Consider the following 13,794-nt stretch of genomic DNA (forward strand, 5'->3'; position numbering starts at 1 on the left):
CCAATCTAAGCTTACAGAATTTCCTTGGAGCACTCACCCTAATAATACAAGCTTTTTTATTAGTAAACGATAAATATAAGTTAAAACAGCATGAACATATGGATACCAATCTTACCTTTACTGCAGACAATGCTCAGTCACAGGTCCATAATGTGGAACTGTAAATTGGCAGCCAAATGGGAAACATTACAATGCGGCTGTAACCACGCAGCACCTTTACCACGCATGTGTTACAACGCATGCACTGTTACCACGCATAGCCATTACAACGCATGTTTTTAAAAATACATGGGCCTTTACTATGCATGCCTTTACCGTTTTAAAGGTATGAATGGTAAAGGCATATACTTTGCACAAGTGATAAGGGCATACACTGATAAAGGTGGTAAAAGCACTGGTGTGGTCAAGGCTATTGGCTTCATTAGAGGAAACTGGGAGACCCTTCTGCTTCCTCTTGATGACCTGTGCCGCACCGCACCTCAGAAGACCTGCCTCGTCGTCCTGTAGAGGCAAGGAGGATTGTGCCTGGAAGAGGGGGAGGGGGGTGGGAGGGGGATACCAATATTTCCGTACTTTAACGACTAGCAGTTAAAGGCTGGTTTGCCACAGTCAGCCACAGATCACCTCTGGACTTCTGCTGGCCTCTTGACGTTGTTGGAGTTAAGCTGGCACATGCATGCTCCGCAATGGAATTTACAGTTCCATTTGGCCCAGCATCAGGGCAATCTGGCTGATGCCATCCATGTCGGAAATGAGACGGCTCGAGATTTTCAGTGGTGGCTGCTCGAAAGCATTTGGTCCACCGGCAGGCTCCTCGCCCTTCCCCAACCAGAGCTGATAGTTGTGATGGACGCGTCCCTACTGGGCTGGAGAGTTCATCTGGAGGAGGTGGATCTCAATGGACTGTGGCTCAATTTGTTGGAGTTGCCGATGGTTCATGAGGTTCTAAAAGGCTTCCTGCCATTAATCAACGAGGCCGATGCTGGTATTTATTGACTACATCCATGCCACGTGGTACTGCAACAAGCGGGGTGCAGTGGGTTCCTGGGTCATGTATAAGGTGGCTTTGCCCCTACCAGTTGGTTGGACCGACAGGGTATTTTCCTGATCTCGAATCACCAAGCAAGCTCCCTGAACGCCAGTGCTGAAGAACTGAGAAAGTGGTGTCTGGCAGATCATGAGTGGTGTGCTGGGCGCTGGGTCAACTTTGTAGCAGATCACGAGTAGCACCTATATACCAACGTGATACAGGACATCTTCCAACAGTGGACAGAACCCTTGGTAGATCTTTTTTGCCACTGTTAAGAACACACAGTGTTGGAAGTCTTGTGTATGGATGCTTCCCCAAGAACACTTGTTAAGAGTTGCATTCTGCATGGAATTGAAGGCAAGATTCCTATGCGCCTTCCCACCCCTGCCTCTTCTAGCCTGAGTTCTGAAAAATATCCAGAACAACCATGACCAAGTAATCCTAGTGGCTTTAAAATTGGACAGGAAGGTGTTGTACCAGCACTTTCTGGCACAAGAATTGTCCTCTGATCAGGCTGCCGCTTTGTAAGGACCTCTGTCTCAGCAACAGGGTAAGGTCCTCCGACCAAACGTACACAATCTACACATACATGCTTCAAAATTGAGCAGCGGCAATTTACTTTGTTTGATTTGCCACCTGAATTAGTGGATGTCATTATTGCCCCCATGCTGCCATCCACAAAATCCTTTTATGGTGGGTACTGAGACAAATTTGTGGCATCGCAAGGCATTCATAAGATTGACCCTTTACAAGCAAAGCTGTCAGACATTATTTTGCTTGTTTTGTTGTTGGCCCAGAAAGGCCTAGCAGTTGTCAGAATTTCAGCAATGTTTACATCCCTTTTAAAATCATCTCTTATTATTAGGTGTATTAACTGTTTAACGTGTATCTTCCCCCCCAAACCATTTGTGATGCCACAGTGGGACATTACTTGGTGTTGATGTTTCTTGTGTATATGCCGCTTGCTGTGTCATCAAACCTGCCATACACCACCTTTTTCCCATACTACTTGGTGAGGTCTCGGCAGCCTTCTTGCCGAAAGTCATGATCACATTCTATGTTGGGCAATCCATCACTCTATCAGGGTTAGCCTCACCCCCAACAAGAAGAGGAAACCAAAAAGACTTCAAGCTTCTACATTGATTGTACGAAAGACTACCAAGTGGACGAATAGCTTTTTACGGCGTGGTCCGTAGCAAAGAAAGTGAAGAGTGTGCAGAAGAGGTCCTTGTTGAGGTGGATAGTCTTTTGCATTAAAATCTGCTATGCACTGGCCAAGAAACAGCCCCCAAGGACTGAGAGCCACTTCTGCCAGGACTAAGGCTGCTACCACTTCGTTGGCACAAAGAGTGCCTGTCCTTGACATTTGCCAGGCTGCCATGTCATCAGTACATATTTTCATGAAGTACTCCTACTTTGATAGCCAGGCACTCCCTCTTTACAGTTCTGCAGAGTGGCCTCTTTTTAACATCTAAAAAGGTCCCAAGTTTGAATTCAGCACTATGTTACCAACAACACTCCACATCTGAGGAGGCGGAAAAGAAACTGACATCCACACACCAAGGTGACACTGTTATTCTGGTCCGCTCCATCATTTCCAGGATAGCGTGAAGTCAGTGCAGTGCTGGATAATGCTACCTAGTGGTGTGCAGGGGCCCTGCTATGTTAAACGTGTTCCAGATCCAGTCTGGCGCTTGGGGAGTATTCTAACGTGAGGAATCCGCGTATTCACCAGATGGGGCTTTACCCAATGCAAGTAATGTGTTCTTTGATCTTTATTGTGTGTCTGCCGAGTTCCTTTGCTCATTATTCACAGTATAGCTCCTGAGACCAAGATCGAGCATGTGGCAGGTGAGGTGCTAGCAAATTTTGTTCTGTGCCTTTTGGTTTGTATGAAGTTGTTTGCAATGATGGAGCACTTATTTTTTGTTATTCTCTTTATTCAATTCAATACAACATGAAAACACCACAATACTATTATTGTTACATGATAAGATAATTCTCAAATCGGCTCATGCAGCTATGAAATATTCACTTTTGACCCACCATCCCATATCCATCAAATTGGGGGTAGCACAATCAGCGATGGGGCCAGGGTTCGTTGTCAAGTGTAAGCGGGTCACACAAACCTCCATGGTAGTCATTCCATTTGGCCCATATTTTTTCCCACTTTTTTGGGCAACCCCTATTTTTGTTGACTGTATTTTCAGCTATTATATTCATGTCCATATCTTTTTCCCAATCTCTCAGCTTTGGCGCTATTTCCGCTCCCCAACATCGGGCTATATTGTGCTTAGCCACTTCAAGGCCTAGGTTCATCCAAGCCTGCCCCATGCAATCGATGTCTGAACCATCCCAAATATTAAGTAGGCACCACTTGGCAGCAAGAGGGATTGCCGTGTCCCATAGAGCGTTCATACAGTTAATGATTGCCTCCTAATAACACTGTGTGACTGGACACTCCCAAATAATATGAAAAGGGTACCTTTCTGGGCACAGTTTCTATGGCATGAATTATCCGGTACCCTTCCCTTTTTCACCTACATGGTACAAGCGAAGTAGGCTCTATATAATATTTTAAGTTGTGCCAGCCAGATTTCCTCTCTGATTGCTATTTCCTTTGGAGAAGCTAGTGCCTCCGGCCATTCATTATGGTTCATACTGCGCCAGTCCACAGTCCTCTTCTTGCGCAGGCCGAGCAGGGTGTCAGGGCTGTTGTTAATTATTTTGTGGTATGTGAGTGAAATCGCTTTACGTTCCATGTTGTCGTCTAGTAATCGATCTTCCAAAGGGGAGGAATTAGGCAGTTTCTCACCTTTGGGCAATACCAATCGGAGCACGTGCCTAACTTGCAGGTAGCAGAATATCTCTGTGTGTGCCAGGCTGTAGTCCCGCTGTAGGTCGGCGAAGGGAATGTCTGCTCCCTGTGTCGACAAATCCCTGATTTTGGAGAGCAGTGACAGAGCATTTTTAGAGTTAGCATGGAGGATACTTGATGTCTGAAATCAGGTTCTTTGGTTGAATACGATGTATCTGCCTGCAAATCTGCACTGCCTCCTCCAAACTTAAAGTTTATAATATCAGACAGTAGCAATAAGCAGCAAACAAAAAAGGTGGGGCGACGGGGGGGATATGTAACCCACTGACTGACACTAATACTAATCAGCAGTGCCCTTAGTCTCAAAGTCAACTCAAAGCTCTCAAATGTGGTCCTTTGTAAACCGTGTTTATAACGGGCTATGATTGGGAGCTCCTGAGTTGAGACTGAAGGCACGGCAAGTTTCTCACGGTGCCTTTTAAAAAGTAAAAAGATGTACTACTGCCTCATGCTTGGTGCTCCTTTTCATCTCAGCAGCACAGGCTCCCAGAGCTCCAGTCAGCAACTCCCATCTACCAATCCAGACGCTTCTCTCATACTGTTAAGGCAGCATGAGAGAAGCACCAGAATTGGCTGGAGCACACTGATGTGACGCTCCTTAAAGCACTGGGGGTCTGTGCTTGCTCTCCATCCACCTATCTAAAACCGCTTGGGTTACAGTGTTTAACGTGCGCATGTCAGGCTGACCGTAGCAAGACAGCCAGCCAAAGTGACATGCGCACTTTAAACTGAAGGGCACACTATTCCTCCGTGCTGCTGATACCCCCCTCCCCCCAGACTTGACCGCTACCAGCACAACAAATAAAATGGTAACAAATCTGTTTTTTTTTACCATTTTATTTTTCCTGCTCTGCCGAAGAGGGGCAATGCTCCACCGCCCTCATGGAGACACTGCTGCTGAATTATCTGATACTTTATTTGGGAATTGAGAAAGAGACTAATGGTGACAGTCCATTATCAATGCCTCGCTGGATCTGTACTGTGCCTCTCACCCAGTGTTTTGTCTTCAAGGGCACATCTACTCTGCCAGCACAGGTACAACTGATGACGGTGAATGCAGGGTGTTCTCTGATAGTTCCTCTTTCCCTTAGCCTTTCCAGTCAATTAAAAAAATTAACTGCACTGCATACTTTTCCTGAATCCGGGATTCCTTTACATGTATGTTGATGCTCTTCCTGTTTCATCCACCAACCATGTTAAATAGGGGTTCACAAGGTTGGTGGGATCCAGCAGTGTTAGCTGAAATTCAGAGTCCATCCACTCCTGCTTTATAACGACAGTTCTACTGCCAGTAGAATGATGCTATTTTCTAAAAGGTCAGTGGCCTATATATTGTGGTTCAGACTTTTGTATCCTCTACAAATGAAGATTTTTACTTGTCAGCAATACAGTTTTCTTTGTGACCTTTCGTGTGTTTTTGTCTTTTCGTATCTCAAATGTCTTTTTTTTTTTTTAAACAAAATTGATTGCGTCAAGTAACGAATATTATGCAGAGCTCTGTAACCCAGAGAACTTCTGCCACATATATGATACAGCTAAGGCACAGACAATTATAAGTCAACTGAAAAATAACAATGAGAAAGAGTAACAACCCCCACCCCCCTGATGCACTGTCAGTAAACCCTCCCCCACAAGTTCCTGCTCATCCCTCATGGAACGAAAAAGAGAGAGAACAAAAAAGGAGAAAATAAGATCTCGGCTAAGCAGAGCTACTTTAAATTTCTTTTTTTGCAGTGTGTAAATCTTTTCGGTTTTTACTCAAGAGGCCAAATGTCTATTGACACTGTACTCGGAGGCGGTACACTCGTTTTCCTTGGATTTATGATGTGGTTCCAAAGACATCGTTTGTGTAAGATAGTCAAGCATTCATTACGAGGTGAATAACTTGATTCGTGGTGAGTTTTACTCAAGTTGTACCCTGTAATCCACATCAATTTCGTCTGTTTTAATGAATAATCTGCAGATAGGTTTGAACATTCTGCTCCGGTTTCTGAATGACCTCTTTTGTTTTGTCATCAGTCTGCTGATAAGATCCAGAGAGCAAACAAACCCAATGCCTAAAGCGAGGCAAAACGGATTTCAAAATATTTATAGAGACTGTGGCCCCTACTTTGTTATTAAGGAAGGGTTTGCATGTGCTGTCACCAGGTAGTTGGTGGTTACAATTCCTGCAGTAGTTAAGAAGTGGATTACCAGCATTGAAGTGTAGTCTTGGGGCCGTATTGCACATTATCACTGTTTGCGCCTGGCGCCCCTTTCAAAAGGTGTGCTGGGTGCAAACAGTGATAATGTGCCCCATTATGGTGTATGAGCTGCTCCCAGGGCAGCGCATTCATGTGAAAACACCAAGCAGCTGCTCCGTGTCTTCACAGTGTAGGCGGCACCCACATGCAAGGGGATGTCTGGGCGCTCTATGAGATCCCCTTTACCCCCTGCAGAGGGCTGCTGTCAGGAGGAGCACTGACAGGGTGCCATCTTTTAAATGGTACACTGTCCGTGCGCCTCCTGTGGGCTTTTTTTGATTCTGCGCCTGCGTCTGTAATATGGAGCGGGAACAGTCAAAAGGAATTCCCTCATTTGCATAGGGCACGCCCCTATGCAAATGAGGAAACACCCTCTATTGATAGCGGTGGCTCTTTAAGTGCGCCATCGATATCGGTATTATAGAAGGAGACGCACAAGCATCTGTGTCCCCCTTCTATAATACCAAAGTGCCCCGGGGGCGCGCAATGCGGGCGCAAATGCCTGTTGCTTTCTGGGGCACCATCTGTAATACTGCCCCAGGTGGCTATCATGGTCATGGTGATGTTGGTAATTGAAATAGCTAGCTGCATGGCACCTGTCGCTAAGGTTTAATTCTTGCTCATTGGCCACATGTCTTAATATATCATCACATTGCAAGTCGTATGTGGACACTACAAGTAGCATTTTGCGCCAGTGATTCGAGCAAACCCTTTCTCCAGGCTAATTTTCTATTTTGATGTGTCACTATGGGCTTTTAAGACTCTCAGATGTTGGCAAATAAAGTTGTTATTGTTATAAGTGGGTTTGGATAATATAATAAAAGAATCAGAAGCTGGATGATCTGGGTTTTAGGTTACTAACTTAATAGTAGGGCCCAATAAAGATATACAGTGGTAAGCAGATGCTACTAAAAGTTAGGAAAATAATCTCTCTATTTGCCTCGTTCTTGAACCTTCCTCCGAGGCTTGCACTCATTTGCCTATGATCATTTTGCCAGCCCTAAACAAATATCTGAGGCCACTGAAAGATTATCACAGAGCTATGCTGTTAGCAATACAATCCTGTGATGTTTTGAGACTTTGTTCTGGATGGCTTCTCCTGAGCTGCCCTAAAAGGTTTTACCATTATCCTTTAATGGCCTTTCCATTATTCAGACTTGGGCAGGAGTGTCTGCTTGTGCCTGAGAAACAGAGATCAATCACTCTGATATTTGAACAGTGACGCTTGTTTTGGCCAACCACTAACCTCCTCCCATTGTATCATCCTAGGTTACTCACTTGGGTACATCGCTGGATCAGGAGTCCAGAAACCCTTCGGGCTTGAGTGCTGGTGCAGGAACTCATCCAGAGAATCTTCAGGGATGCAGGTAAGAAGGAGAGAAACGTTATCAATCCTTGAACTCCTTGATACTTTATATTGAAAATCATTAGTGGATACTGTGCTCAAGATCATATTTTTTAATATTGTGTGAGTTTTAGAAAGCTTAGTTCATATAGTCCTGCAAGAATGTAACTAGAGCTTTCGGAAAATGGAGTGCCCTTGGGACTTCGTTTGTGCCTTCCACCGTTGGAACATGTTTACAGGCAGTCTTGAAAAATAATTGAGGCCTGGCATGGTTTTTTCCCCTTGTTGTTTGACCCCGATTTCCACCCATTTCATCTTTTGCTCCCAAGGTAGCATTAGATGTGCTTGGAAACCACATGTCTCCTTGAGGCCACTAGAAAACATACTACGTAATGTATACAGAAATGTAAATCCGAAAGACATGAGTATCTGGAGTGATGCTGACAGGAGCAAGTAACTGCCTTCCTAGGTGACATAACACCTAAATATTGCCCAGCTGGTGACTTCCGACTTTGTAGTAGTTTTTGATCTTGGCATCTTTTCCTACTTATAAAGCAAGACACACTAATCCCCCTTGTTTCATAGTACCTATTGGCTTATCCAGCACAGCTAGGCAAATGGGATTCCACAACAGATCCATGGTGCAGTGGGGTACTCTGTCAATACTACAAACAGTGTGAGCTGTGAAAGGGACATATTTCATGGGTAGGTAGGGGTGGAAGTCTGTAGCATGATACACCTTTTCACATATATTTTATTTACATTTATTATTTATTTATTCCGAGGAAGAACTCAAGTGCTAATTATTCCATATTCCAGGTTCAAATCTGTGTGAATGCAAAAGAGCAATTGATGGACAGAATGCAGAACAATGTCATACATTCACCCCAGTCCAGAGATCTGGGCCTAAATCCATTGTTTCTATGCTCACCATGCCATTCCAGTTTGGACCCAGCCATATGCAATTCAGTCTTGACCCTGCGCAGAATGGGAACAGTCCAGCCCGAACTGCTAGGCCAGGTCCTCCTTGGACTGGAAACAAGCATCCTAGGACCGGTTTCGGGCTTTCAACCCTCATCAGCCAGGATAGCTTGACTCCAGTGACATGGAGAGCATGGGATCCACGTCTGGGCATACCCGTCCCACTCAGGGTGACAAATGCAAAAAGAACAATTAATGGACAGAATGCAGAACAGTGTCATACATTCACCCCAGTACAGAGATCTGGGCCTAAATCCATTGTTTTTTTGGTCACCATACCATTCCAGTTTGGACCCAGCCATATGCAAATCAGTCTTGACCCTGCGCCCAACGGGAACAGTCCAGCCCGCACTGCCAGGCCAGGTTTTCCCTGGACTCGAAACAAGTATCCTACGACCGGTTTCGGGCTTTCAGCCCTCATCAGCCAGGATAGCTTGACTCCAGTGGCAACGAGAGCATTGGGACCCACGTCTGGGCATATCCGTCCCACTTGGGGTGACAAATGCAAAAAGAACAATTGATGGACAGAATGCAGAGCGATGTCATACATTCACCCCAGTACAGAGATCTCGGCCTAAATTCCTTGTTTTTTTGCTCACCATGCCATTCCAGTCTGGACCCAGCCATATGCAAATCAGTCTTGACCCATGATGGCTGGGTCCAAACTGGGGTGGCGTAGTGGGCAAAAGAATGATGGATTTAACCCAGATCTTTTGACTGCGGAAGAATGTTTGCATTGTCAGTATTCCGTCCATCAGTTTGCTGCAACACTTTTCGCCCTAAGTGGGATGGGTATGCCCAGACTTGGGTCCCTTGCTCACTGTGCCACTGGATTCAAGCTAACCTGTCTGAAGAAGGGTGACATACCCTGAAACCGGTCCCAGGATGCTTGTTTCCGGTCCAGGGAGGACCTGGCCTGGCAGTTTTGGTCTGGACTGTTCCAATGGGGCACAGGGTCAAGACTGATTTGCATATGGCTGGGTCCAAATTGGGGTGGCTTAGTGGGCAAAAGAATGATGGATTTAACCAAGATCTTTTGACTGGGGGAGAATGTTTGCATTTTCAGCATTCTGTCCATCATTTGTTTGCTGTAACAAATCTGTGCGAAGGCAAGAGATTTTGAAGGAGGACAAGTTGATATTAATCAAAAAAATAAATGTTGATTCTCGAATCATGGTATTGACCATTTACTTTGCCAAAACGTTGGATAATGTGATTAAGTATACAGATGTAAGCTTATTGACGTATAACATTTTATTTGTAGCCACTTTTTGCATTGAAAGGAGGTGATCAAAAAAATATTTCTGGCAGGGAACAGTGCAAAGCATACATTTCAGTATTTGTGCTGTCAAATAATTCTATGAGTTGGTGGGTTTATTCCAGGAGCTTATTAGTTGATGCACTCAGCACTTGGTTGCAGTGCAAGTTTTTCATTAGAGCATCTAAATAATTAGGATCAATCCAAAAGCATATCAGTTGCTGATATAATGAACATAACGTTCTGGTCCTTGTCTGTTGATCATGAGGCCTTTATCAGGACATGTTATTTGGGGTTTAAAACTAATCTGAACACCATGGTCTAAGAATAATAACCAAGTGCAATGCATCCTTTAGTAGGTTACTTTTGCAAAGCAAATTACCACGGTTTTACAAAAGGTTAAGTCAAACAGTTTGTGGAACAAATGTTCATTCATAAAAACATATCTCAGATAAATCACATGGATTGGGTCTTATGATAAAAGAAGCAAAAGACTCGTCAACTAATGATGAGGATGCTCTGCTTTCAACTCAGAATATTTCAATTACCGAAACATGTTTTAGGTCATATCAACTGTGTGTCCTGTTTACTGATGATGGAGGTGATTATGTCACCACTAATATAAATAATTATCTGTCCTAAAGCAGGAGGGGTACTACACTGCTGACTCATACTTCGTCAGTAATTTTTGGAGGGAGGGTGGGCGGACGGGACACACATGCACACTCACTCACACCCATGTATACACACACACACACACACACACACATTACGAAATATTGAAACATACAAATCCCACTTTAATGCAGCTCTGCCTCGGAAATCCCAGAAAGGTTGCGACTGCTGAGTTCCCTCATTGGTTGACCTAAGGTCAGCCAAGAGGGAAGGCAGCAGTCTCAAACTAAGCAAAGAGTGGGATGGGGTCGGTGAGACTGCTGACACTATTCTGTGACAAAGTGACACTGTTTGACACTCGACCCTGTGCACTTCAGCGCTTAAAACAGAAGTGCTCAGGTCGGAGGCAATGAGTGGTGAAACCCCTCGTCAGTGAGCATCAAGAACCTTTTCTGAGCTGAGGAGCTCACGCCCACAGGAGCTGTGACATCCTTAGTCCATCAAAGTTCAGCTCAGGCAGCCAGGAGCCTGTGCATCTAGCACATCTCTAGCTCCTGGTGCCTACCTGAAAATGAAGAGTATCTGCCAGGCCGACCTTAGCGCAACTTGACTGATACTATTCTTGAAGGGCAAAAGGTGAGGGGGCGTAACCCGATCGCCCAATGGACCAGCCGCGGCTGCTCATACTTTAATAAAACCCCTTTGGGTGACTATATTACAGGTCAAAATGTCAATAGATCAAATCTTGGGCATTCCCCCATGACAATTCGTTTCTGCAAACATATAATCACCTCGTAGATATAACACTGTAAATGAATATATTGTTTTTGCATGCTGTGTTTATGGACACTTTGTTTTCCTCATGTTGTAAACCATGAAAGGTTATCGCTGTCACTTGTGAACACTTTTGTAACACCCTTTGAAGTGTATATTGTACTTTTGCATCTACAGTTGTGCATGTTTGTGGGCCTATTTTTGTGTCCTTTATTAGGTCTCGTGACCTTAAATGCGCGCAAGCGCATTGAGGGAGCGAGAATTCAAGTGCTCAAAACAATCGTCAAACCATCGGCCGGATTTTCAAGAGTGCATGTGCTCATGCACGAGCCTCCCATTTGCTTCCCAGCCTCCTTGCATCAGGTTGCTGGGCCTCAGGCATTCACCCCAGCGTGCGCTAATGACATTTAATTAATCCCTGCTGTTTCACACTTCTTTGACGGCCGCGAGGCCGTGCTTCAAAGGGATCCGCTCCGCCGCCTCTAAAAGCTTCTTTTCGGCAATGTTCTTGTTGATACCGGTGCAGGCAGTTATGGGGCTTCACCCCTGTAGTTCCGGATCCTTGCCATTACAGAGACGCTCTGAATGGAGTATTAAGAATGCTTCTAGAACCGAATCTGTTCTGTCCTCTAATCAACAGAGATCCTGTTTTTTTAACTGAAGTTGCTGTATCCCCTCGCCTTAAGAAAGCTTTCCTGCGGTAATACCGTTGTCTGTCATCGGCTGTGTTGGTGTTGTGCTACTCTTGATGGGACTCGTGCCCTTCAGGCAGCCACCCGCTCTAGTCTCATCTTTATGGTGCCTCAGTTATGCATGTTGGTGACAGTCATGTCCCTGCACAGCATTTGGTCTAGTGATTTGGCACCGCAGGGTAGTTGGGCTGCTGGTGTGCGTCATCCTTGTGAGTATTATTCACGTGTCTGCACAGCAAGCTGGTAATTTTCAGCAAAGAGCATCATAAGAGATAGTCTCGTCTACAGTTATGTTATTCAAATCACCTGGAAGAAGTTCTTCATTAGCAAATTCTTTCTGTGGATCGGACTACACAGGAATTCCTTTCTCTTCAATCTCCGTTTTGTCCATTCTAATTGCACACCACTGACTGGTTGCGATGTGCTATTGCACATTGTTCAACTGTTACCTTGTCGACTGTGTAGCAACAGCGCCATCTACTGGCTTTAATTCAACTTCATATAAGACGGCTTCAAATACAATTGAAGAAATAATAGAAGAAATAATAAACATCTGGCTGGCTGGCAATCTTCAGCAGCGATCCACATCCTATTTTCTGACTGCTCGCAGCTACTCACTGCTCATGACAGGTAGTTCGGCTCTGCACTGCAGTCAGATGGCTGGGACGTACCATCCATGTGAGTGTACCTGGCGCAGGATCTGTGTGATATCCTGTGTGGATTTCCTTGGTGAACCCACACGCAATTTGTGTTCATGCTCCACTCCACTCTTGGCCATCAGTGTCCATCTTTCTGGACATTTCCTCACCTTCTGCGAACTGCTGGGGCATTCCTGTCTGTTGGGGGTATACCCATGAGGGTCACTCTCTTACCATTGTGATGGTGCTGCTACCTCTGCCCTAGATCCCTCCCTCGTCAGTGTGGGCAGAGCAGTGCTATGATATGTCATGGCCCTAGAGATTCTGATTGCCCCTCCAGCTGTAATTGCCTTAATTAACTTCCCCCACACTGGCTCATCCTCGCACTCAGCGCAGGCAGCCATAGCGGCAGGAAACGCTCCACTCTCCATTCCTGGGCCTTCATTCAGTGACCTGGGTTCATCCTAAAATATTAAGTAAATCTGCCGCCTCTGCTAAAAGTGTGGCTCCGAACACTTAAGCCCACCTGATCCTTTTTCACTTGCCTTTAATAGATTAATCGGCTCGGAGTTTCGAACCCGAACAATACAGCTGTTTTTCAAGATACTGGCATTTTAATTCAGCCTTCCCAGTAAGTGCCCCTTTACTCTACGCTGCCTAGCTTTCTCACAGAGACCCCATGCACCTGATTTTAATTGGTGCTTTTTCCTTCCCAGTCTCTATCTCGAACTAACGTGAAGTCTACTGTAGCGCTCCATAGGCTCTTTTCATTTGATGCTTAATCATACCGCAAAAACACATGAGTATGTCTCAGATCTGTTAGTCTCATTGTTATGCGCTGTCCTCCCGCTTCTCTCGTAAATTCCCATCCATCCATCCCCCCACTCCATCCATCCATCCCACTCCATCCATCCATCCCCCCCACTCCATCCATCCATCCCCCCACTCCATCCATCCATCCCCCCACTCCATCCATCCATCCATCCCACTCCAATCATCCATCCCACTCCATTTATCCATCCATCCATCCATCCCCTCCATCCATCCATCCCCCCACTCCATCCATCCATACCCCCACTCCATCCATCCATCCCCCCACTCCCCCCACCCATCCCACTCCATCCATCCATCCCCCCACTCTATCCATCCCCCTACTCCTTCATCCATCCATCCACCCCACTCCATCGATCCATCCATCCCACTCCATCCATCCCCCACTCCATCCATCCATCCCCCCACTCCATCCATCCCCCACTCCATCCATCCCCCCACTCCATCCATCCCCCCACTCCATCCATCCATCCCCGCACTCCCTCCATCCATCCATCCATTCACCCTGC

The 13,794-nt window shown here is 45.6% G+C and overlaps 1 protein-coding gene across 3 annotated transcripts in view; it reads left to right on the forward strand.

Moving 5' to 3' along the window:
• COBLL1 (cordon-bleu WH2 repeat protein like 1) overlaps positions 1-13,794 on the forward strand; it is a 771,108-nt gene that overhangs the window by 261,255 nt on the left and 496,059 nt on the right. For all 3 annotated transcript variants that reach the window (XM_078681636.1, XM_078681638.1, XM_078681637.1), the window contains exon 3: positions 7,421-7,518. In XM_078681636.1, coding sequence (XP_078537762.1) covers positions 7,421-7,518 — 98 coding nt within the window. The remainder of the gene's footprint in view (positions 1-7,420; positions 7,519-13,794) is intronic.

The sequence above is a fragment of the Lissotriton helveticus genome, chromosome 3_1, assembly GCF_964261635.1.
Source record: "Lissotriton helveticus chromosome 3_1, aLisHel1.1, whole genome shotgun sequence".
NCBI lineage: Eukaryota > Metazoa > Chordata > Amphibia > Caudata > Salamandridae > Lissotriton > Lissotriton helveticus.